The sequence below is a fragment of the Oratosquilla oratoria genome, unplaced genomic scaffold (genome assembly GCF_046742065.1).
Source record: "Oratosquilla oratoria isolate Oo_2021 unplaced genomic scaffold, ASM4674206v1 SCAFFOLD53, whole genome shotgun sequence".
In the NCBI taxonomy this organism is placed as follows: domain Eukaryota; kingdom Metazoa; phylum Arthropoda; class Malacostraca; order Stomatopoda; family Squillidae; genus Oratosquilla; species Oratosquilla oratoria.
This window is the reverse complement of record NW_027467717.1, coordinates 1245484-1269112: the sequence shown is the minus strand read 5'-3', so window position 1 is coordinate 1269112 and position 23629 is coordinate 1245484. Positions and strand designations below refer to the sequence as shown.

Genomic DNA, 23629 nt, shown 5'->3' with positions numbered 1-23629 from the left:
GCCATGACAAAAATTATAATTCAAAAGAACACGAGCTACCACATCAAGGCCGCTTTAAAACTTGATCTTAACAAAAATACTTCTGTATTTGACACCAAACTGGGAGATATTTTCCATATAGCAAAAATGTAACAAATAAAACAAGTGTTCCCACAAAACATATTTTTTTCACTACCTGCATTCTGGTGTACTCATTTGTAGAAACTTCAATGACCGTCTCTCCAGACGTGCTTGCATCAGAACTGAAGAAGGTTCTGACCAAGCTTCCTAAAAATGCCATGATAACTCCAAATAATCTGAAAAATTAAAGTAGATGGTGTTTATGTTTTGAGCATGTCAACTACCAAGTTTTGGCAAAGTAAACACCATCTGCGGATAGAGCCTTAAATGATTTTACAACATTCTGCTTGGAGCTTTTTCAAGTACAGACATGAAGAATACAAATTTTAATATATATTAAAGCTTCAGTGAAGGGACTGGTGAAAGGTTCGAGGTCATAAAATTAAGTCTGTTATTGTTGTTATTATGTAGCTCCCAGGACAGAGATGATGAACTCTTCCCCAAAGATGATTGGTCAAGTTCCCTGGCCTCAACCTATTCCCAATGAAATTGACAAGTCTTTGAGAAGGGGCTTTGTGGAACTCCCTCCATGTAAATATTACACAGAGTAGCCACACTGAGTCTCTCCAAATCCAAAAGATCTGGAGGACCTCCAGCCACTTGGGAAAGGGAATTAAATATTTCTTTTCTATAGACAAGAGCTGTAAAACCCTGGACAATATTGCTGCATTTAAGTGGGACCATGCTTTCGTGTACCCAAATCCTGAAGTCATCAAAGAAATTGCAGGGAAATTTTACTCTTTCTGTTGCATGCTATAGGAATATCAAGGCACTGCCCTTATGTGCTTGGTCCATGCAACAGATTTTGGGTGCAAGTCTGTCAAGGATGGGATCGATTAACCCAAGTTTGGTCAATTATCATACTTTGTGTGGAATACTTGCACTGCCACAGTCTTCATTTTGTGTTCAGTAGGCATTTTTAAAGTTAACCACATCTGTACAAGTCAAATTCTCTCGCACAGCATCGGCTGCCATATGTACGATGCATCACACTACTTGCATTATAAAATATAAAGTAACTACTGTATCACTTGTTCTTTTTTTCTCTGAGTAATAATAAAAACAGAAAACGTTATCAAACCAGTTCACAGAATCCAGGGGTAACTCATGTACAACTACAGAAAAATATATAATCAAGATACTGATGCCAACATCCTCGTGTACCCACTTACACCTCATGACACCTACATAGGTGTGATCATACTAAAGAGGTTAATTACATGAAAACAAAAACAAGTATTTGAATTTTACAAGGGAGGTTCCACTGAGCAATGCCATGATATCGGAGAGCCTGGAACACTACAAGCATAGCTCTCATCCCATTAAATACAACTAGTTAAACACCAGCACTGACTACAAAACAAGTTAAAACTACAACTTTAACAAACAAAGCCAAGCAGGCTATTTCTCCACAAAGGGAATGACTACCATTCATGAGGTTCCACCAAAGGATGTTATAAAATATAATTAACAAAAATCTCACAGATGGTACGGGGAGCATCCCGATGCTGAAATTGGGAAAATTGCAGATGCGGACAATTCTGTTCAGCCTAAAGCAAAACAATATCTGACCAGAAAACCTCAACTGATTGACACCATGCTGTGTAGAACTGCTTACAGCAATGCACTTAATTAGCTTTCAAGTTACATATACAAACAATTCTATTCAACTGTAGGTAAGACTCTGCCTGTACAGGGTCACATCTGAAGGAAACTAAATTTATATTAAACAGTTTACAGTGCTGGGGTGTAGCAACACAGACTGTGGTGTCTTCCGAACAAAGCATGCTATTACTCAAGTAGTGTTTACCAATTCACCAGCTCGTCAATTTGATTCAATTATCGGATTCGGGTGCCCAAAAATCAAAATCCAATTAGTGCTTATCCGATTCAATTAATCTTTTTATAAGCAATTTGATATTTTGAAAAGGGATTCAATATTCATAAATAAATTTTCAATGTTTCTAATGGGAATTTAATGCTTTTTTTACCCTAATTAAGCCATTTCTAACTAATACAAAGAGAAATCAAGCTTTTAAGATAAAAAAAAAAAAAATATTCTAAAATATAACAAATAAAAATACAAAAGTATGAATAGAATAGAATAAAATGAAAAAATATTTACTTGAGAAATATGAAAAAAATATCAAGAAACTTTATTGCAAAAAAAGAAAAAACACATTGATCTGGATTAAGAGCTTTAAATTTTTGGCAGTCCGATTGCTATTAGCTGATTTGTCTGGCAGGGTTTACTCCGATTTGATTATCCAATTCGAAAATGCAAATCTGACTGATCAGATAATCGGACCATCCCCCTCTCCTAATAATGATACAGTAACTTTGGGGAAATGGGTGAAGAATATACAGATTTGAGTCCAAGTTTCATTCCTGACACTTTTGCTGTATTTACCAAGTTGTGTTTGCCTCGTTGTATTACACAGGAAGGGAGCTATGCTCATGGTGACCCATCTTTGTATCTTTCACCATCAAGTTTTTCCTTAAAATCTTGAATAGTATTTGTACACACTGTTTCTTTATCTAAGTTATTCCAGATATCCAGCACTCTGTGTGGGAAGCTATTCTTTTTCTGATCTCTTCTATAGTTATCCTTTTTGAGTTTCTTTTCATGACCTCTTGTTTTTCCATTGTCATTTTTTAGTAAATCATTCCTATCAAGGATTTCCATTCCTTTCATGATTCTAAATATAGTCAGTGATGCTGTAATGTTAACATGGCTCATACAGTATATCAACATATCTCCTCTATACCCCTGGGTAGATCATCAGTTAGGTTTATGGCGAATACATAGTAAAAGCCTTCCTCAGCTTGATGTATCACAGAAAATATGAATATCAATTGGTCTTTTTTTCTCTGTATCAATTCACCTCATCATAAACACAATTATATGCTAGAAATCTTAACAACACACATCTTTCACACTACATCTCACAAACACCACCAACAGAATACAACAGAAAAAAAATACACTAGCAACATAGTACTTCACCATCTACAATAACCTACTGCCTAAATCACACAGAACATCCACAGAAACACATACACACCAAGATAACTAAACAAGCCCTTCAAGATAGACCATCAAAGGCAATACCCCAACAACAACCCCCAGATATAAGTCCTGCAGAGAAAACCCTCCCACACAAGAGAAGAACCTGGCTAACACACCTGCCCTCAGGACATCATCCAGCATTAAGACAGTACCAACACAGAATGGGCCTGGCCACAGATTCAAACAGCCCCAGATGTGACCACCACACAGAAGACACAGAACACCCAATACTTAATCTATATCTTTGATTTCCAATTATCATATTTAGATTTGAGCTCATGTGTTGCTTGAGCTTGGGCTATATCACCTTCTAAGTTATTCCACATATTTATACATCTATATGAAAAACTATATTTCTTCACATCCTCTTGATATATGGTCTTTCTAAATTTACTTCCATGACCTCTTAACCACTTCAGTATGATTCAAATTCTTGCATGCAGTATCGGCTGCCATATGTGATTTGCATCACACTACTTGCATTATAAAATATGAGGTCACTGCTGTATTACTCGTTCTCTTTTACTTTGTAATAATAAACACAGAAAATGTGATCAAACCAGTTCTAAAAATCCGGGGATAACTCATGTGCAACTACAAAAAATATGTACATATAATCGAGACGTCAACGCCAGCATCCTCATGTACCCACTTGCACCTCATGACGCCTATGTAGGCATCATCATACAGAAGTGGTTAAAGCCCTCTCATCTTTAATCAGGAGATCTCTTCCATCAATGCAATCTATCCCCTTTAGTGACCTGAACACTGTAATCATGTCACCTCTTTCTCTTCAATCTTTCAAAGTTGGCAGACTGTGGATGTGCTGTGATTTGCTGCATCGTTTCTGGCCCAGGGTGATGAGCGAGATGCAGGGATGACCCATCATCCATCATCCAGGAGGAGCCCAGATGAGAGGGAGGGAGGGGTAGTGAATGGGAGAGGGATGAAATGGGTGGGAGTGGATTTATGCCTTTTGATTTTGGCTACCTCTCTTGTAAGGGGGAAAAAAAGCCCTTGGTATATGTAGGTATGAGTAATCCTGTGGCCTTAGATATATATAAATTACAAATTTACTCCTCAATGAACAACCTGAACAAATTCTAAAATACACTACACCATGAGGAAAATTATATACTGCTATGAGATATTTTTTTCTACAAGAATTTACTAATCGTTGCCAACAAGAGACAGTTAACTGGACCACCACAGGCCCCCTCTGACACTACACTCTAATCAAGACTGTCATAAGGATATAGGGATTATGGCTTATTCCCTGAAATTTCAGACACATAAAAACCATAGTTAAGTAAGCATCAGGCCTGGCCAACAATCTACAGATTGACTCATTGTTGTTCTAAGAACCTTATGATAACATTCTTCAAGAGACTCATGCAAGACCCCTTTTGGAATTTGGATCCTCAGTATGGAATACCGGGTATGTAGGTGACCTTAAGCTATTGGAGTCGGTTTGACATCACTGGACCTGGCAGATAGATGGACTCTCAGAACTAAGCTATGCCGATTGCCTTAACCCCTTCGATACGATGACGCCTATGTAGGCGTCATGAGGAGGAAGTGGGTACGCGAGGATGCCGATGTCGGCGTCTTGATTATATATATTGTAGTTGTACCTGCGTGACCCCCATACTCTGTAAACTGGCTTCATCATGTTTTCTATGGTTATCAAAATTCACAGGTGAAAGAGAACAAGCAATACAGCGGTAACTATACTTTTTATAATGCGAGTATTATGACGCAACATCGCATGTCTGGCAGCTGATGCTACCCACGAGATTTTGGCACGTATTGAAGGGGTTAAGTCCCTAAATCTCTATTCTGTACAGGGTAGACTCCTCAGATCTGACCTTAAAATTTTTTGGATTATTGTCCGTAACCAGTGTGCCGTCTCTCCGTCTGACTAATTCACTTCATCCCCAATTAGAGGTCATTAGTACAAAATAGCTAAACTTGTTTCCACAGGTTGTAGATTCAGATATTTCAGTGTGCAATGTTATGCTGGGTCCACACGTGTTGCATTTCCATGTATCGTATCATCTTTGCATACCACCTAGTGATACAATATGGTGCAACAGGGTATTGTACCCATTTGTTGCATATCCATATACAGCAGGCGGTTACGCTACAAGTGGGTACAATACCCTGTTGCACCGTATTGTATCCCTACGTGGTACGCAAAGATGATACGATCCGTGGAAATGCAACAAGTGTGGATCCGGCTTTACATGTATAAATCTCTGGAATTTTCTCCCTGATAGTTCTGTAAACTGTAATAATATTGAGGTCTTTAAATTAAATCTGTATCAGTCTCTTGGAAATAAATTATTCTCATATATTGATTGCTTGAAGTTTCATTTTTCACACCACAGTTAACACTTGTATTAATAGAACAATATAACATATTTTGTTTGCAATCTATTACAGCCCTGTATAACAAATAGCTGCATATGGATATGGCATAAAATTCCACCAATTTCTTGCGACATTCTCATATTTTTACACAGTACAAATTGGGCAAATTGGTGAGCAGGCATGTCCGCAGATATAGGCTGTCGGTTTACTTCAATATTATCGGTCAAACGGAATTGTTGTAATCCGAGGCAACCATGGGCGTCCACTGGGGGGTGGAGTGGCCTTCCCCCATTGGAATTTATGGAAAATAAAAAAATGCATGGAAAATACAAAATGAATAAAAAATTACATGGAAAATGCAATATGAATAAAATTATACCATGATGTACATTTATCAACTGTTTATTACCGTAATTATTATATGCCACCTAAGCAAAGCACACCATTTGGAAGTTTCTTTTCTCCAAGTTGTCTACTTTGCATAAGTGAACACACGTATCCGTGTTTTTATACCATTAACCATATTGTCATATATGATATAGGACTAAGATATAATTGTATAATAATAATATCTCTAATTTTGACCTTGCCTACACAAATCCCTGCGAACGCGCCTAGAGGCAGCCAATCACGTGAGTGAATCTTATGGTGATTCGATTTCGTATCTTGTACTGCATGAAACGCCCTATAACCTATTCATGTAACTATTACATAGATTTTTTACTTTGTGAGTCACGTACCTGACTTCTTGGCAACCGAAATTTTATTTTTTCTTTATAACAGCAATCACAGAGGGCTGCAGCTGGTACCAGAAGTACTATTGACTTCCCTTACTGAACGAAACGTATTTCGGCTAATGTCTCTACGTTAGATGCTTTAACGTTATGTTTGTCAACGTCAGCTGACGTACCGCAGGTCCAAACTTCACAGCTGATTCATTGTTTGTAAATAGCCGATGCGTTTTTATCATGAATCATTGAATAGAAATATTTTTGTTTTATTAAAAAACCACAGCCCCAAAGCAGATATCCTATATATTTTGCATTAAAACATCTTTTGAAATAAGATATATATGTTGTACATATATTTTCATACATAAGTTTGCAGAATGATCGATCGTAACGTTTGGTTGCATCAGCAACAAGGGCCCCACACGTATGTAAAATGTCAGCTATCTGGCTTTGAATTCCAACCAGAAATGGAAAACTCTCAGCATCGCTGCATTGCGAGCCGACACTTCAACTCTTTTGGACGAAGAATTATGTGCGCGTGTGTGTAAAATCACAGGATTATCCATACATCGGGACATAAATGAACTCTGAGCTTCCATCCGAATAGGTATCGATCACGAATCCAGCACGTGATCCAAAACCATGATGAATAGATGGACAGCATCCATGAACTGGGGAAAAGCAGGCTACTCAGGCCCTACCTGTGGCTTATCAGGAACGCGCTCTACACGTGGGAAGTGAACTCTACTCACTTCCCGTAAGATACACGCACACACACTTCTCACGAACATGCCACGACACACGCACAAACATCTACACTTACATTTTCTTCGACTAAAATTCGCTTCCTTTCTAACTTTCTCTTATACTACATCTTCTTATTTCAGTTTACCTCCCACTAAAGATTTTTCCGTTTTTCCACCTGTCTCTACTACTACGTCTCCTACCATTTTCTCAACTTTTGGTGATCCTAATCCCGGCGTCGGCGCCGCCGTCCAAGTTCCCAGACCATTTCTCCAGAGCCACGACTACCAACATCCCCTAATCGCTCGCTAATTCGCCCGGTAGCAATAACCCTCTTTTATACACTACTATCTTTTCATTTTCTTACAGACATTCTTCCCCTCCCACAGAAACCGATCCTGCGCAAGCGGGTGGTCTTTCCTAGGAATTCAGAATTCAAAATGTATGTTCACTAGAACATGGGCACAGGCTTCTATGCTATTGTTTGTTGTATCACTGTTTGTCATTTTCCCGTCATAAACGTTATGTACAATCTATCATTTTTATAATGAAACAGAGGTTTATTTTCTTGTTCATTCAGATAAAGTCTGTTCGTTTTTTTGGTGTGAAATAAATGTATCATCAAGAACAAGTTTTTCTTTACGAACATAGATTTCTAAGATGGTCATAGCAGGGTCGCCTTTTCCTGGGGATCATGGAGAGTTCAACTGTGTGTGTGTCCATTCAGCCACACAGACCCCATATTGACTTGCTTGTATTAGATACGAAAACATCCTCATTAATATACATGATTAAATCCTTGTTAATAAACATTAATAATTTTGTTATTGTTCTCTCTGATGTGATTGATCTTTTACATTATAAGATAATATATCTGCGTTGTTAAATTTTAGCACATTTTTGGAAGGCTTATAAAGGTGGGGCTCATGCATGGTAGGTTTGGTAATACTGAAAGGGGTCACGTATTGGAAAGGTTTGGGAAACACTGATCTATTATGTCAAACTTCGCCTTCTAGACCAGCGAAGTGGCCGACACCGTCTCTGTAGCCTTTTTGGAAAACAACAACCTTGCCCACACGCCAACTGCCACAAACAACACCAACGCTGCGGCCCACCCTAAGGGCCCGAGCCTGGACCGACAATGCATCAACATGGGCGTGGATGGTGAGACGTCCCGTATTATACCGGATCGTCCCGTATTTAAAGCCTTTGTCCCGCGTCCTGTATCGACTCTCCCCGGGACGCGTTTTGTGCCGTATTTTCAAGATTTTAAACACTTTACATGAAAATTTTAGCTTTCACAGGTATATTAATTCGAAGGCAACAATATCTGAGTGAAATTTAATATATATATATATATATATATATATATCTTGTCTATATATATATATATATATATATATATATATATTATCAGTGTATTTGGGCAGGAGTTTTTCTCTAATGCATATATCATTAAAGGTGATGGCTAGTTTTGCATTAATTATTTTCTTAAATGTATTTTCCATACACCTTATTATAGATTTATGTTCCTTAGAAAGGAAATTTATGACTTGGCTGCATGTAGTCATATTAGCTAGATCGCGATTTCGGGTTCAAGACCCTTCTTCAGTAGCTATAGGGATGTACTATCTTATAGGATAAGAATTAATCCGATGAGTCTTATGAAAGTTCTAAGATTTATACTAGGGTTTCTTACTTGTTAATCACTCTAGCGGGTGTTACGCGGTATTTCGGGCAATGACGAAATGTCACGTGCACTAGGAGAGCCTCCGGGTTCGTGTTGTGGCGGAATGTGGCATGTTTGTGGTTATGGCGTTCTGTCTCGTGTTTGCACTGGTGGCGTTTTGTCTCATATTGGCGTTTGTGGTGTTATGTCTCATGTTTGGATTTGCAACAGTTTGTCTCATGCTTGGGAGGGCTCTAAGGTCGTCTGCTTGTTATTTAGATTTGGGCTTAACTCCTTAATATATAATGCTTCTAAAATTGGGAGCCGTCTATCGTCAGTACATAAATCCAAAATTTCAGTGTTTTCCTCTAGGTTCTCTCTTGATAGTGTTATACCATGGGCGATTTTTAGGGGAACCAGATGTCAGGTGATATGAGAGGCGACGGGACAACCTCATTGTCATCATGCCAATATAGGTGGATGGAAGGGCTTCACAGTTCCCTCGTGTGCATGTGAACCTATAGATGACATGGGATTTCTGAAGTTCCCTTTTCTCTTGTTGGGGGCTGTTTCTAATAAGGAGGTGGCTACTTTTCTTGGTTTTATAATAAATTACCAGGTTGAGTATTTTCTACTACCAGCCAACTTACCTCTCCTGTTCGTGCGTGCGTCCAACGCCGGTGTAGGATTCTTCCTCGCAGACTCAGTGCCTCCCACTGGTCAACAAAGCACTTGGTAGCAGAACTCTCGGGTGACACTGTCTCTTTGAGAGGCCTTTCACTCCTGGCCTCTAACCACCCAATCACCAGAGACAGGTCAGAATCCTCTCGTTGGTCCCTCTTCCACTTCTCGTCTGCCTCGGTGGTGCTGTGAGCGACGGTCACTTTCCGCACAGTCACCTCAGGCTCCCGCCGTGAGCAATGCACACACGCAGGTGGGCAGGGACGGCGACTTAGGCTGTCGGCGTTGTTATGCACCCGGCCAGGTCAGTGCTCGATCTCATAGTTGTACTGCTCCAGTTTCCCAATCCACCTGGCCAGCTGTCCTTCCGGTTCCTTCATCGTCTTCAACCATCTCAGGGCGGCGTGATCCGTACGAATGGTGAAGCGCGTGCCATACAGGTAGTGATGGAAGTGGGCGAGTGGTTTCATCACTGCTGCCAACTTCTTCCGTGTGACGCAGTAATTTCTTTCCGCCTTGTTGAACTTAGCACTGTAGTAACCCACGACATACTCCTTCCCATCACGAAGCTGTGACAACACGGCTCCCACACCCTCTTGGCTCGCGTCCGTGTCCACAATGTACGGTAAGCCAACCTGGGGTTAGGGGAGCACTGGCGCTTCCACCAACGCTCGCTTCAGTGCCACGAAAGCTTGCTGGCACTCCTCGCTCCACTCGAAAGCTGCTCCCTTCCTCGTCAGATGGTGCAGTGGGGCGGCGATGGTGGCGAACCCTGCCACAAACCTCCGGTAATACGTGCACAGGCCCAGGAAACTGCGCAGCTCCGAGATATAATGAGGGACTGGCCATCCTTCCACAGCAGTGACCTTGAGTGAGTCAGTCTTCACACCTTCTCTACCGACGACATGTCCCAAGAACGGCACTTCTGACTTGAATAGAGTGCATATCTTTGGATTCAGCTTCAGACCAGCCTTCCTTATGCGGACGAACACTTCTGTGAGCCTAGCCAGCTCCTCCTCGAAGCTGTTTCCAAACACCAGCACGTCGTCCAGGTAGACGACTGCCGCCTTCCACTACATACCGTCGAGTACGCGCTCCATAAAACGCCCAAAGACTCCAGGGGCGTTCATGGGGCCAAAGGGCATCACGTTCCAGTCCCACAGGCCTTGCCCAATCGAGAGGGCTGTCTTCTTTTTGTTCTCAGGCGCCATCTTGACTTGATGATAGCCTGACTTCAAGTCCAGCGTGGAGAACCACTGGACCCCACTGAGAGCGTCTAGCGTCTCGTCGATGCTGGGGAGAGGGTAAGCGTCAGGGACAGTGACGGCGTTCAGCGCCCGGTAATCTACGCAGAATCTCCGGCTTCCGTCCTTCTTCGTCACAAGGACTACCGGCGAGCACCACGGGCTGTCTGACCGCTCAATCACTCCTGTTGCTGCCAACTCTCGGACCAGCTTCTCCATTTCTTCTCTCTTCGCTGGTGGGACCCGACTAGGCGCCTGCTTGATGGGATGACATCTCTAATATAGATGCTGTGTTGAACCAATGACGTGCGACCCAAGTCCATGTCTCCACTGCTGAACACGTCACGGTACTGTGCAAGTAATGCCTTCACTCTACTCGCCTGTTCAGCTGTCAGCTGCGTGATGCTCCTCTCCGCCAAGTCTTCCAAGTACTCAGGCAGGCCCTCTGGTCGGTCCTTCTGTTTCTTCTCCTCCTTCGGTGGTTCCATCTTGCTGTTAGCGGTGGTGATAGTGGTGGATGCGGTGCGGTGCAATGCCGTAGTAGCAGAGGTGCGGGCCACTCTTCCCTTCCGCGCTTTACCTTGGCGGGGTGACTTGACGGCCTGGGATCTCTGCCCTCTGGGTTACCTTACCTCATCCCTCGTGGCGAGCTCTCCATTAGGATTCAAAGGCACTTCATAGCCTCTCACTGACATCTTACCCTCCTGGAGATCAACACACGCCCCCACGCGATTAAGGAAATCCAACCCCAACAGGCATTCATCTTCCATCTCCGCCACAAGCACAGGCGGGCGTTCAGTCACCCTACCTACGGCCAGATTCACCCACACCGGTCCCTTCATAGGTACACAGTCTCTTGTAACTCCGCACAGTTGCTGACCCACGCACTTCACACCACGTTTCGGTAGGACTCCCTCTCGTACGAAGGTCTTTTCTGCCCCCGTATCCACTATCATCTCCACCTGGCGTCCATTTATACTCCCCGCCACCTTGATGGCGTCGGACGCTGCTACCTGACGACACTTTAGATGGCTTGGGGCGCCCGCGTGCTCTGCTGGGAATGTGCCCCGACCCCCAGCTGCTTCAAATTTCCCACCGATGGCGCCACCCCCTTGGGCTGGCGGCACTCGGAAGAACTGTGCCCTCGTATTCCACAACTCCAGCAACAGGGCTCGAATACCGGTCGCTGTCCGTCCTCCAGCGACCGTGCCCTCCTCTTGCAGTCGTACTTTTTGTGACCCAACTGACCACAGTTGAAGCACGATCCTTTGAAAGGCTTGGAGCTCGCCTTCCCACCAGGTTGGGATGCCTTACCACTTGCCTGCGCGCCTAGCCCAACCACGGCTCGGGCGACGCTTCCACCCCGACGCGTCGCTGGGAGGTGGGGAAGCAGCAGGGCTGACGCTCATGAGAAAGGCTTCAAACTCCGCTGCCCTTGCCAAAGCCTCTCGCACATTCTTGGGCGCAGCCTGCCTAACGTGTATCTGTAACTGCCGGCCTTGAAGGGCGTCCACGAAGCAGTCCTTGGCCAACATATCCACGGTGTCCTCCGTGGCCATGGTGTAAGCGCCCCTCACTAGCGCCTCGACGTCTTGCGCTAGTAAGGGAAGGGCCTCGTCCTTCCCTCGCCTCCTCGTCTTCAGTTGAGCCCGGAACACCTCCGGTTGCCGCCTCCTGCCGAAGCGACGCCGGAGAGCCCCAGCCACACTGTCGTAAGATCGCAGTTGGGCGGGGGTTAAGTGTTCCAGCGCTTCCGACGCCTGCCCTTTCAGCACACTCACCAGCTAAAAGGCCTTCTCTTCCTGTGACCAATTTTGACGAGCTGCAACCACATCGTACTGTGCTTGGTACGCGTCCTAAGAGACTTCCCCGTCATATTCAATCACCTTCCTCTCCTTCTCGTACCGGGTGACCTCTCCACCTCCACAGGCCCTCCGGGGTTGCAGTTCAACTGAACGACTCCCCAGACGTCTCCCTGTGAGGTCGTCCTCTGGGTTCACATGGCAACAGGCGTTCCTCGGTTGTTTTGCGGGAGTGATTAGAGACGCCGGTGGTGGCGAGAGGCTACGAGGAGGTGAGGGTGGTGTGGTGATGGTGCTCACCGCTTGCAAGACGGGAAGGGAGGACGCTCCCGCCACGCGACGCTCAGCAAAATTGCACCATGTCACGGTATCGAGATTTGCTGCTATCTCCCCATTCTCCTGTTTCACTAAAACCGCCTCCAGCGCCGATGCCCTGTCAAGCCACGTCTGCACTTGCTCACGGTACCTCTCTTCTATTGCCTTCACCTCCTCCTTAACCTCTTCCTTCCCTGCCACCACCTCTTCCTTCATTGCCACTACCTCTTCCTTAACCTCCTCTTTCACCCGCTGGTACACGTCGTCAGCATACTGATTGACGCGTGTTTCTAACGATCCCATGTTCTCCCCCATAATAGCCTTCAGTTCCTCTTTCACTTTAGTCATGGCCTGTTTTTTAACTGATCCATTTGGATCGAAAACAGGTTCATTTGTCGTGAGAACATGTCCGCCATTACCTGTTGCTGGTGGTCCAACATCTCGGTCACTGAGCGTTGTGCTAAGAGCACCACTGACTTATGAGATACGTGTTCTGTAACCTCCCGATGCAACACCGTGTCATCCTAACATTCACTCGACGCCATGACATTCGCCTCCTGGCTTCCCTCAATTTCTCTGTCTTTACCATCACCGGTGGCATACATGATCACTTATCACTTCGATATCAAGTCATTTATCACTTCGATATCAAATTACTTAACACTTCAACAAGTCACTTATCATGTCAACATCAAATCACTTATCACTTCAACATAATCCCACTCCTGACACCAATTGTTACGAATCTTGCAACAAACTCACCTTTTCTAGTGCACATGGGCCGCGATCCGGAATCCACGAGTGAATGGTAAAATCTTGCATGCAATTGTCCGGGTCAGGGAAAGGCAGGAATGTCACTTTCTTCACTTTATTCGTTCTAACGAGAGGAGGATTACACTTGTGTTTAACACCGAGTCTATGCTTGCACTAATTGCTATGTGGGTATGGCGGGCGACACAGGAACCCCCCCCCCCCACACTTTCGTCCCCCCAACGCATACCCTCGCTACATATCCCTTGCTTCCTCTCCGAATCACGCATCAATCACATGTTACAAATCACGTCACGTCCATACCAACCATCCAGGCGCACTATGCAACATTCATTCATGCTCTTTCGCCACATATACTGTATGTATATATATACATATATATATATATATATATATATATATATATATATATATATATATATATTGGAGTAACGCGGCAAAATATTTTCTTTAAGGCATATTGAATTGTATGCAACAGCAAATTGAGCTCTGATGAGTTTCCGATGAAGAGTTTCAAGTCTTCTGAAGATCTCTCTAGCATGGAGAGGTAAAGAAAAAACCAAGTTGCCGATGGAAGCCATCTAATGAGTAGAACAGGATACAAGACGTTTCGCTAATCACAGTTAGCATTTTCAATTGTAACAATAGCAAAGAAATGGATGATTATAAGTACAGAAAGTAAACACTAGGAAAGATTACTAAGAGGTTGACCGTTACTCTGGCCTATAACTGGGAAAGGACACTTTAAATATCGGGGAAGGGAACGTGGGAAGGGGAACTGTGACCACTGGGAAAGGACACTTAGATGACCGTCACTGTGGCCTGGGTGTCCGTCGATGCCGGAGTGACTGCTCATGAGAGGGCTCATTTGTCTCGTAGCTGGGTTGTCTGGTTTGGCGGAATATGAATGGTTTGAGGCTGGGTACAAAAAATGCAAAATAACCACAGGAGAAGGGAAACTTGTAGACAGTAAGTACTTTCGTATACAGTATTACATCTTCAGTCTGAAGATGTAATATACGAAAGTATTTACTGTCTACATGTTCCCTTCTCCTGTGGTTATTTTGCATATATGTATATATATATATAAATATGCATATATATACATGTATATATATATATATATATATATATATATATATCACGTAGAAACCACTGTTGGAGTAGAAAAGACTGGAAACGGGGAATCTATATATTTCGATTGCAAACTGCAATCCTCTTCAGTAGATACAATTCAGAGAGAGAGTGTGTTACTTAAGTAGCAACCTTGACATAAGAAGGGGGGACATGGGATGAGGTCTCTACCCTCGGCTCGCTCCGTATGTGAGGTCAGGAGGTAAATGTGGTTTTAGTAAGTTAGAGATGAAAAGTCCGGACATTATATCCGGGGACCATTGCCCCTTTGAAATATTCATATTGGGCTGATATTCAATAATGGTAGATTCTACCATTTTTCTCCTGAACTCACACTTAGATTTATAAATAAGCTCAGCTTTGTCCCAATCTAAACAATGATTAAATTTCTTAACATGTTGGAACACAGCTGAGCTCTCTTGTCCATATCTAATGGAACGTTTATGTTCTATCGTCCTAGTGTTCAAATCCCTTCCACTCTGTCCGATGTAAACTAAGTTACAACCTTTACATGGAATTGAATATACCCCTTGGCTCTGCTCTTCTTTTAACCTTTGGTGGACATTTACCACCTTTTCATTAATGGTGTTAGGGTAATAATTAATCAAATTTAATTTGTCTTTGGGAAGAAACTTGGTTGAAGGAAGGAAGGAATCAGAAAAGGGAACGATTAAAGAGCTCTTGTCTTTTCTACTCCAACAGTGGTTTCTACGTGATTGACAAATGTGTGATTACATTTTTCACCTGTAATATATATATATATATATATATATATATATATATATATATATATATATATATATATACAAACACACACACACACAAATATATATATATGTGTGTGTGTGTGTGTGTGTGTGGGGGTGTGTGTGTGTGTGTGTGTGTGTGTGTGTGTGTGTGTGTGTGTGTGTGTGTGTGTGTGTGTGTGAGGAGGAAAACAGGGGTGGAAAGGGAACTGGGAGATAGGGTTGATGAAAGAATATTAGGATAGTTTGGACACATGGAAAGAATGAGTGAAGAAAGATTAGTAAAAGAAGTATGGAGGGCAGAGGTGGGGGGGAGTGAATATGAGGGGGCGTCCTAGGATGAGATGGATGGATGGGGTGAAAGGGGCATTACAAAAGAGAGGAAAGACGGGAGAGGACAGAAGATAGGGGTGAATGGAGAATGGTTGTGTATAGATGATGCTATGATGCATGAGAGGGAGTGGGTGGGGGATGGGGGTTCAAGAAGTATGTATGGACAAATAAATTGACGCAGCCCGAAGGGATTTCTCCCCGTCTTCTCCTTTTCTGCATGAGGGGACGGAGAGGGGGGGGTCGCCGAATTTATGAAGCGGCCTTGCTGTGGATGTGCTGTGTCTTGCGACACTGCTTCTGACCCAGGGCAGTGGACAGGATGCAGGGATGATAAGAGGGAGGGAGAAGGGTGGAGAGGAGTGGAATATATAGGAAATGGAGTGGGTGGGAGTTTTTTCTATGCCTTTTTCTTTGTGGCTACTTCCCATGTAGGGGGAAAAAGCCTTTGGTATATGTATGTATGTATATATATACTGTATATATATATATATATATATATATATATATATATATATATATATATATATATATATAAATAAACAAAAACCCACTGTGTTGGATAAGAAGAAATGAAATAAATAGATTCCATAATTTTCGATCACAGACTGATATACATATATATACATATATAAATATATATATATATATATATATATATATATATATATATATATATATATATATATATATATATATATATATATGTGTGTGTGTGTGTATTTACCTAGTTGTATTTACCTAGTTGTATTTTACGGGAAGGGGAGCTATGCTCGTGGGGTCCCGTCTTCATATCTCATTTTATCTAAACTATTTTTAAATTCATGTATTGTTTTTGCACACACCACTTTCTCATCTAACTTGTTCCAACTGTCTATTGCTCTGTGAGGAAAGCTGTTCTTTTTAAAATCTCTTCTATAGCTGTCTTTTTTTATTTTCTTTCCGTGTCCTCTTGTATTTCTGTCATCCCATTTTATCAGATTCTCTCTATCAGTAATTTCTATGCCTTTCATGATTCTGTAAATAGCTATCAAATCTCCTCTCTCTCTTCTTTGCTCTAGTGTCTGTAGTTTAAGTTTTTGTAGTCTCTCTTCATATGATAGTTTTGAGAGTGTTGGTGCCAGTTTTGTAATTGCTCTTTGTATTCTTTCAAGTTTTTTTATACATTTTTTTGTACTTGGTGACCATATCGTTGCTGCATATTCCAATCTTGGTCTTATCAGGGTGATTAGGATTTTCCTCACCATTTCTTCATCCAGGTATGTAAATGCAACTTTGATTGTTCTTATTAAATTATAAGTTTCTCCAAAAATCTTATTTATATGTTTCTCAGGTGACATATTATTCATAACAATGACTCCCAGGTCCTTCTCATTTTCTACTTTTTTTATTCCTTCTTTTCCCAAATTATATGATCCTGTTATTCTGTTTTTGCTTTTTTCCAAATTCCATTATACTACACTTTTTTGTATTGAACTCCATCTCCCACTTCCTACTCCATTCTTGTACTTTATTTAGATCTCTCTGTAGTGATTCACAATCTTCTTCAGTTTTCACTCTTTTCAGTAATTTTGCATCATCTGCAAAGAAGCTCATATAGCTTTCAATTCCTTCATCCATATCATTAATATATATAGCAAACATTATTGGGGCCAGAACTGTTCCCTGCGGGATACCGCTTATTACTTCATTCCATTTTGAGTGCTGATCTCTTATCACTACTCTCATTTTTCTTTCTTGCAAAAAGTCTTCCATCCAATTTAGCAATTTACCTTGTATTCCTCCTTCATATTCTAATTTCTTAAGCAACTTCTTATGTGGTACTTTGTCAAAAGCTTTTTTTAGGTCTAGAAATGCACAATCAGCCCATCCATCTCTTTCTTGTATTATATCTATTAGCCTTGAATAGAAACATATTAAATTGGTGACGCATGATCGTCCTTGTCTGAATCCAAATTGCCTTGGATTTAGTACGTTGTTTTTTTCCAAGTATTTTACCCATCTACTTTTGATAATTCTTTCACATATTTTTGCTATTGTACTTGTTAGAGAGACTGGTCTATAGTTGGTAGGTTCTTCTTTATTTCCTCCTTTATATATAGGTACTATATTTGCTTTTTTCCAATCTTCTGGAACTTTTCCTTCTTTTAAGGAACTGCTTATTATGCTATGTATTTTGTCTGCCAGTTCATTCCTGCATTCTTTCAGAATCCAGTTTGCTATTTCATCTGGCCCATGCGATTTTCTGACATCAAAATTACCCAAGTGTGTCAATATTTCATTCTTTGTTACTTCTATTTCTTCCATAGGGGGGACTTTTTCCTTCCACTCAATCTCTTCAGGTTGTATATTTTCCCTTGTAAACACTGATTTAAAATGTTTGTTCATAATTTCTGCCATTTCCATTTCCTCAGTGTATTCAACTCCTCCTTGTCTTAATTTCTCTAAGTCTTGTTTGTTTTTCAGTTTATTGTTTACAAATCTGTAGAATAGTTTTGGTTGATCTTTACACTTTTCTATAACATCTTTTTCATATTTTCTTTTTTCCTCTCTGCACTTTTGTACATATTCATTTCTATAACCAGTATATATTTTCCATTTTTCAGGTCTTCTGTCTTTTTTCCATCTGTTCCAGGCTTTGTCTCTTTTGTCCTTTAACTCCCTACAACTTTTGTTGTACCAGCATTTTACATATTCTTTTTCTTGTTTTTGTCTTGGGACATACTTTTCCACTCCTTTTTTGTAAATTTTTGTCAAAATATTCCATTTCTCTTCCACTGTTGTTTCTTCTTTGTACATTTCTTCCCAGTTTTCTTGTTGGAAGAATTCTCTTATTTTATCAAAGTTTGTTTTTTCATACATCATTCTTCCTTTTCTATATTGTTCATTTCTTTTCATATATTTTTCTTCATTAAGTTCCAGTTCAATCAATATGTGGTCACTTTTACCTATTGGTGTTTTATATTCAATCTTGTCCACTATTCTAGGTTCAGATGTAATTATTAAGTCTAGCCTCGATGGTTCTTCTTCATTTCTATACCTAGTGTTCTCTTGTATCCATTGTGTCATTGAATGGTCAGTAATCATCTCAAGTAGAGCATTTCCCCATGAGTCATCACCACTCTTTACTGTCATTTCTTCCCAGCAGATTTCTTTGCAATTAAAGTCGCCATCATAACTATTCTTCCTCCGTCTTCCATTATTTTAGTTAATGCTATCTTTGTGTCCTCTAACATACTTTTATGTTCACTCTCCTCCCATGAGGCTGTTTTCGGAGGCACATAATTGATCACAAATTTTCTGCTCTTCTTATCTCGGTCTTCCACTTCTATCATAATCATCTCTACTGTATTCTTTCCATATATGACACCTTTCACGTTTATATCCTTCTTAGTCAGGAACATAACTCCACCCCCTTGTTTTTTCTCTCTGTTTCTAATCCAATAATTGTATGTATCATGTCCTACACTGTTGGGTGGTAGTGGGCCTTTTAATTTTGTTTCTACAATTCCCATTATGTCCGGTTCTTTTTCTTTCAAATAATCATTCAGTTCATTCAATCCTGTTATCAATCCATCTATATTTGTGTAAGACACTCTTAGTTTTCTGCCACTTCCATTGTATTCTCTGTTTCCCTTATGTTTTTCTTTAGTATGTCGAACTGCTTTATTTTCATGTTCACTACTCTCCAATAGAATCTCTCTTTCTCTGACTCCGTTCTTTCCTCGTTTTTTGCCTTAGCTTCAATTCTTTTCTGCTTTTCTGCCTCTCTTTCCTCCTTATTCATTTCTCTTTTTATCCATACCTTTTTATATTGATCATTTGTTGCTAGTTTCCCTGTCTTGGATAGAATTTTCTCTGCTGTTGTTTGTGACCTGAATTTAATCTTAATTGGTCTGGTCTTATCTGTACTATATTTTCCGAGTCTGAATTTTTCCTCAATTTCCTTTATAATTTCTGGTTCATCTTCCTGGACTAATTTTAATAAACTGCTTACTCTTTCGTTTTCCTCCTTGATTCTTGCGGTTCTATCTGTGTTATGTTTCTCTTCCATTCCTAATATAATTATACATTTCTTTTTGTCAGCTAATTCTCTTACTATATTCTCCTTCTGTCTCATCACTTTAATAACTGAGTCTTCATTATGTTCTTTCAATTGCTGTTTGACTATGTCAGTGAATGAAACCTTATTCCCTTCTTGAGTTATTCTCCAATTTTTAGCTTCTGTAGCTATTTTCTCTCTGTTTTCATTACTATTCTTCTTCAATTTCTCATTCTCCTCCTTTACATTTCCTAACTGTCTTTTTAGGTCCTCTATTTCTTCAGTTAAGTTTCTGTTAGCCTTCTCTAGTTGTTCCAACCTTTCAATTCTTTGGAAAATGGAGTCTACGTTACCTAACTTACGCTCCAAGTCCTCGATCACCTTATCAACTCTCTCCTCTAGTCTTATCAGTCGGGGGGGGGGGGTTGTGTCCCCCCCACCCTCTTTAAATCCCTGGAACATATTCTCGTCACTTTCTTCTGTATTGCTCCTCTCTATACTTCTAATCTTTACATTTTTATTAGACATTTGATCCTCGCTAATTCTTTTGTTTACCTTCCGCTTGTCTGGCTGGGCAAAGTCTACTCCCTCCTCATTTCCTTCCATTTCCCTCAGTAATCCCTCCCCTTTTCCTCTTTCCCTACGTTCCCACTACTCCACGAGCAATTTCCCCCCCACCCTGCAAAAACACTAGGCACTTCTCTTTGCGTTGGGATCCACAGACTTCACTTTTCTTCAGAACGTCTTCTAAGCCGTCCATTCGTTGAAGTGTGTGTGTGTGTGTGTATGTGTGTATATATATATGTATATATATGTGTATGTATATATATGTATATAATATATATGTACATATATGTATATATATATATATATATGTATATATATATATATATATATATATATATTACTGTAATGAGTGATTTGTTCAATTAATATCTTCATATTATCTATTTCATGGAGGTTATCTATAATGATTTGACAATTTCATTGCTTTAATTATAGGTCATTCATCACTAAACCCATAAAGCGCTGTGCAAATTTAAGCAAAAATTGAGTGCATAACTGAGTTATATACAAAGTAAATTCTTCCGGTTTTCACAATAAGATGAGATAGAATGTATATTCTATTTAACTTTTTAATAAATCTAGCTTATCAATTTAGATATATAGTGGTTATTGTCTAGAATGCTTAAAAGTCTATAATAATCTGATCTCGATTAGTAACACTGATCGTCGTCATCCTTCCTTCCCGTTAGCTTTGTAAACATGGCAGGGGAGGAGGACCCGAGTGTGAGCCTTGTGGTATATACGAGGGATCACAGTGGTTATAGATGTGGTTATTGTAAATCACAGAACTCAAACTTCAGTCATGGTAATAACCAATTCATGTGCGCTCTTAGAAGTGTATTTTGTGTTAGTAGGATCTGGTTAACTGGCCTTAAGTTTGAACGGAGATTTGTGACATAGGTATTACAAATTTACTCGCAAAGGTTTCATTCATAGGAAATGCATGAAGCAGATCATATTGCTTTATGACAGATTGAGCTGGACATATTAAATATATTTTCAGATTGTATATAAGAGGAGCACTGAGTTTTGCTCCTGAAGCTCTTGAAGTGCAAGGAAAGCTGCATAGGTTTGTTACATTGCAGTTGCTATGCAAGCAAATGGACAGTATATATTGAATTCTAGTTAACCATGAGTCATGCATCACGTAGAAATAATTCTAGAGATTAATATTTTAGTATCGTGGAAGGTGGGTTGATCACTGAATTTATATATATATCAACTTCAACAGTGTTGTTTCATTAGGTGACCTGTCTTTTCAGAAATAAATTGGGTCTGAATTGTCATACATATGTTAGTAATGAATGCTGTAACTTAGTCACCTGTATACGATGTTATAAATAAAGATATGTAATTGTTTTTTGGTAGAACTGCAGAACCGCTCAAACATGGATAGGTATTTTTTAAGTTTTGTCTCGCCCTCTCGCACAGCAATTTGTATATTTTTGGCATCTGTATTATGAAAACTCCAGCAACTTTTCCTAGTAACGTTTCTTGCAGAAATGAATATTAAGTGATGGTGAAATAATAATTCCCTCTACCTGTCATTTTGTGTCATCCACCCACATGACATTTTCTTTATTTTTAGCATCTATACTACAACGACTAACAATCTTTCCTAGTAAAAAAAATTCTGCAAAGTAATATTAAGGGACAGTGAAAAAATAATTCCAGCAATCTTCCTATTACCCGCCACCATGGTGGTATCATGTCTGACCATTGTCATTGTGCAAAATGTACGTCTGTTCCTTCACACATGGTTAGGTTAGGTTAGAATAGGAAGACAAGTTACGAAAAAATAGTGAATGATACAATAAAAAGGGCACCAGTGCCGGGTAGTGGGAATATTGCGTATATTATTTTTTCACCGTCCCTTGACATTAATTTCTGTGTAATTTCTGTAAGAAACATTACTAAGTAAAGTTGTTAGAATTGTTGTAATATAGATGCAAAAAATTTACAAATTGCTGTGCGAGCAGATGAGATGAAATTTGACAAATTCCCATAGAAATTTAACATAAAATTTACATTGTCCAATATCTCCTCACCTAATATGAACTAATCTAATATAACCATTCCATAGAAAAAAATAATTGAAATGCAAAAATACATACATACATATACCAAGGCTTTCCCCCCTTACAAGGGGGGTAGCCAAAAAGAAAAAGGCATAAAATCATTCCCACCCATTCCATCCCTGAATACACTCCACACCCCTCCACCCTCCCTCTTATCTTAGCACCTCCTGAATGACGGGTTATCCCTGCACCTTGTCCACTGCCCTGGGTCAGAAGCAGTGTCGCAAGACACAGCACATCCACAGCAAGGCCACTTCATTAAATTGGCGACCCCCCCTCTCCATCCCCCCCATTGCATAAAATGCAAAAATGAAAAGTGATAAATGCGTGTGTGATACTGGAATAGATTTTTTTTTTCTCTTGTCTAACAAACCTGACTTAGGTTATATCAGATTTGTTGTGGATAATTTACCAGTTAATGTACAATATATTAAACTGTGGTACTTTAAGTGATATTACTTCACTTTCCATATATACACTTTTCTTGGATTTGTTACAAATAGATCTATTTCTTCTCATGAAATTATTCCTAATAAAAGAATTGGGTAAATTTTTAGAAGTGTACTCCTATGTGATACAGTAATAGAAAATTAATTATTAATTTTGTAAATTATAATACATCAAAGTAATATGCAATTTTCCTGGTGGAAATCAATTACAAAAAAGTTGCTAAGACTGATTTATTAACAAAGTTGCAGCAGTTGAATGATATGCCATATTTGTTGTGATAGATGCTGAGGATGAAGAAATGAAAGGATGATAAATTCGTCTATTGTAACCTAACCTAACCTATATAACTTAACCTATATTTAGTAATTTGGTCCAAGCAAATCTACTAACGAACGAAGCCACTAGAATACAGTCCAGATGCCATGTCGTCTGTCCAGTCCAATCACTGTCAGTTTGACGATGGCTTTCACATTGTGGACCAGGTGTTCTCTAAATCCAGGTGACATTAATAAGTGCTGGTACAAAGACAATAGGGCTTCCTTGGACTTTTTGAGAGAACACGAGGTTCTACCGTTGTTTGTTAATTGCCCAAGGTACAATAATAATCAGGCTGTCAGCATCAATGACGATGATCTTTAGAATTTCAGGTACCAAATTACTACATACATATACCAAGGCTTTTTCCCCCTTACAAGGGAGGTAGCCAAAAAGGAAAAGGCATAAAATCATTCCCACCCATTCCATCCCTGAATACACTCCACA

The 23629-nt window shown here is 40.3% G+C and overlaps 2 protein-coding genes across 6 annotated transcripts in view; one reads left to right on the top strand and one right to left on the bottom strand.

Annotated features, from left to right (window-relative positions):
- Positions 1-7017, bottom strand: part of iPLA2-VIA (calcium-independent phospholipase A2 VIA) — an 85378-nt gene extending 78361 nt beyond the window's left edge. The window contains exons 1-2 of one of the 2 annotated variants that reach the window (XM_076182224.1): positions 6996-7017; positions 176-296 (exon numbers count right to left, since the gene is read on the bottom strand). In XM_076182224.1, the coding sequence (XP_076038339.1) occupies positions 176-280 (105 nt within the window). In that variant the 5' untranslated portion in view covers positions 281-296; positions 6996-7017. Of the gene's footprint in view, positions 1-175; positions 297-6303; positions 6493-6995 lie in introns of those variants that run through there. The other variant, XM_076182223.1, reaches the window with a different exon arrangement.
- A 13992-nt stretch (positions 7018-21009) lies between these two features.
- Ate1 (arginyltransferase 1) overlaps positions 21010-23629 on the top strand; it is a 32738-nt gene continuing 30118 nt past the window's right edge. For all 4 annotated transcript variants that reach the window (XM_076182243.1, XM_076182242.1, XM_076182240.1 and 1 more), the window contains exon 1: positions 21010-21144. In XM_076182243.1, the coding sequence (XP_076038358.1) occupies positions 21039-21144 (106 nt within the window). In that variant the 5' untranslated portion in view covers positions 21010-21038. The remainder of the gene's footprint in view (positions 21145-23629) is intronic.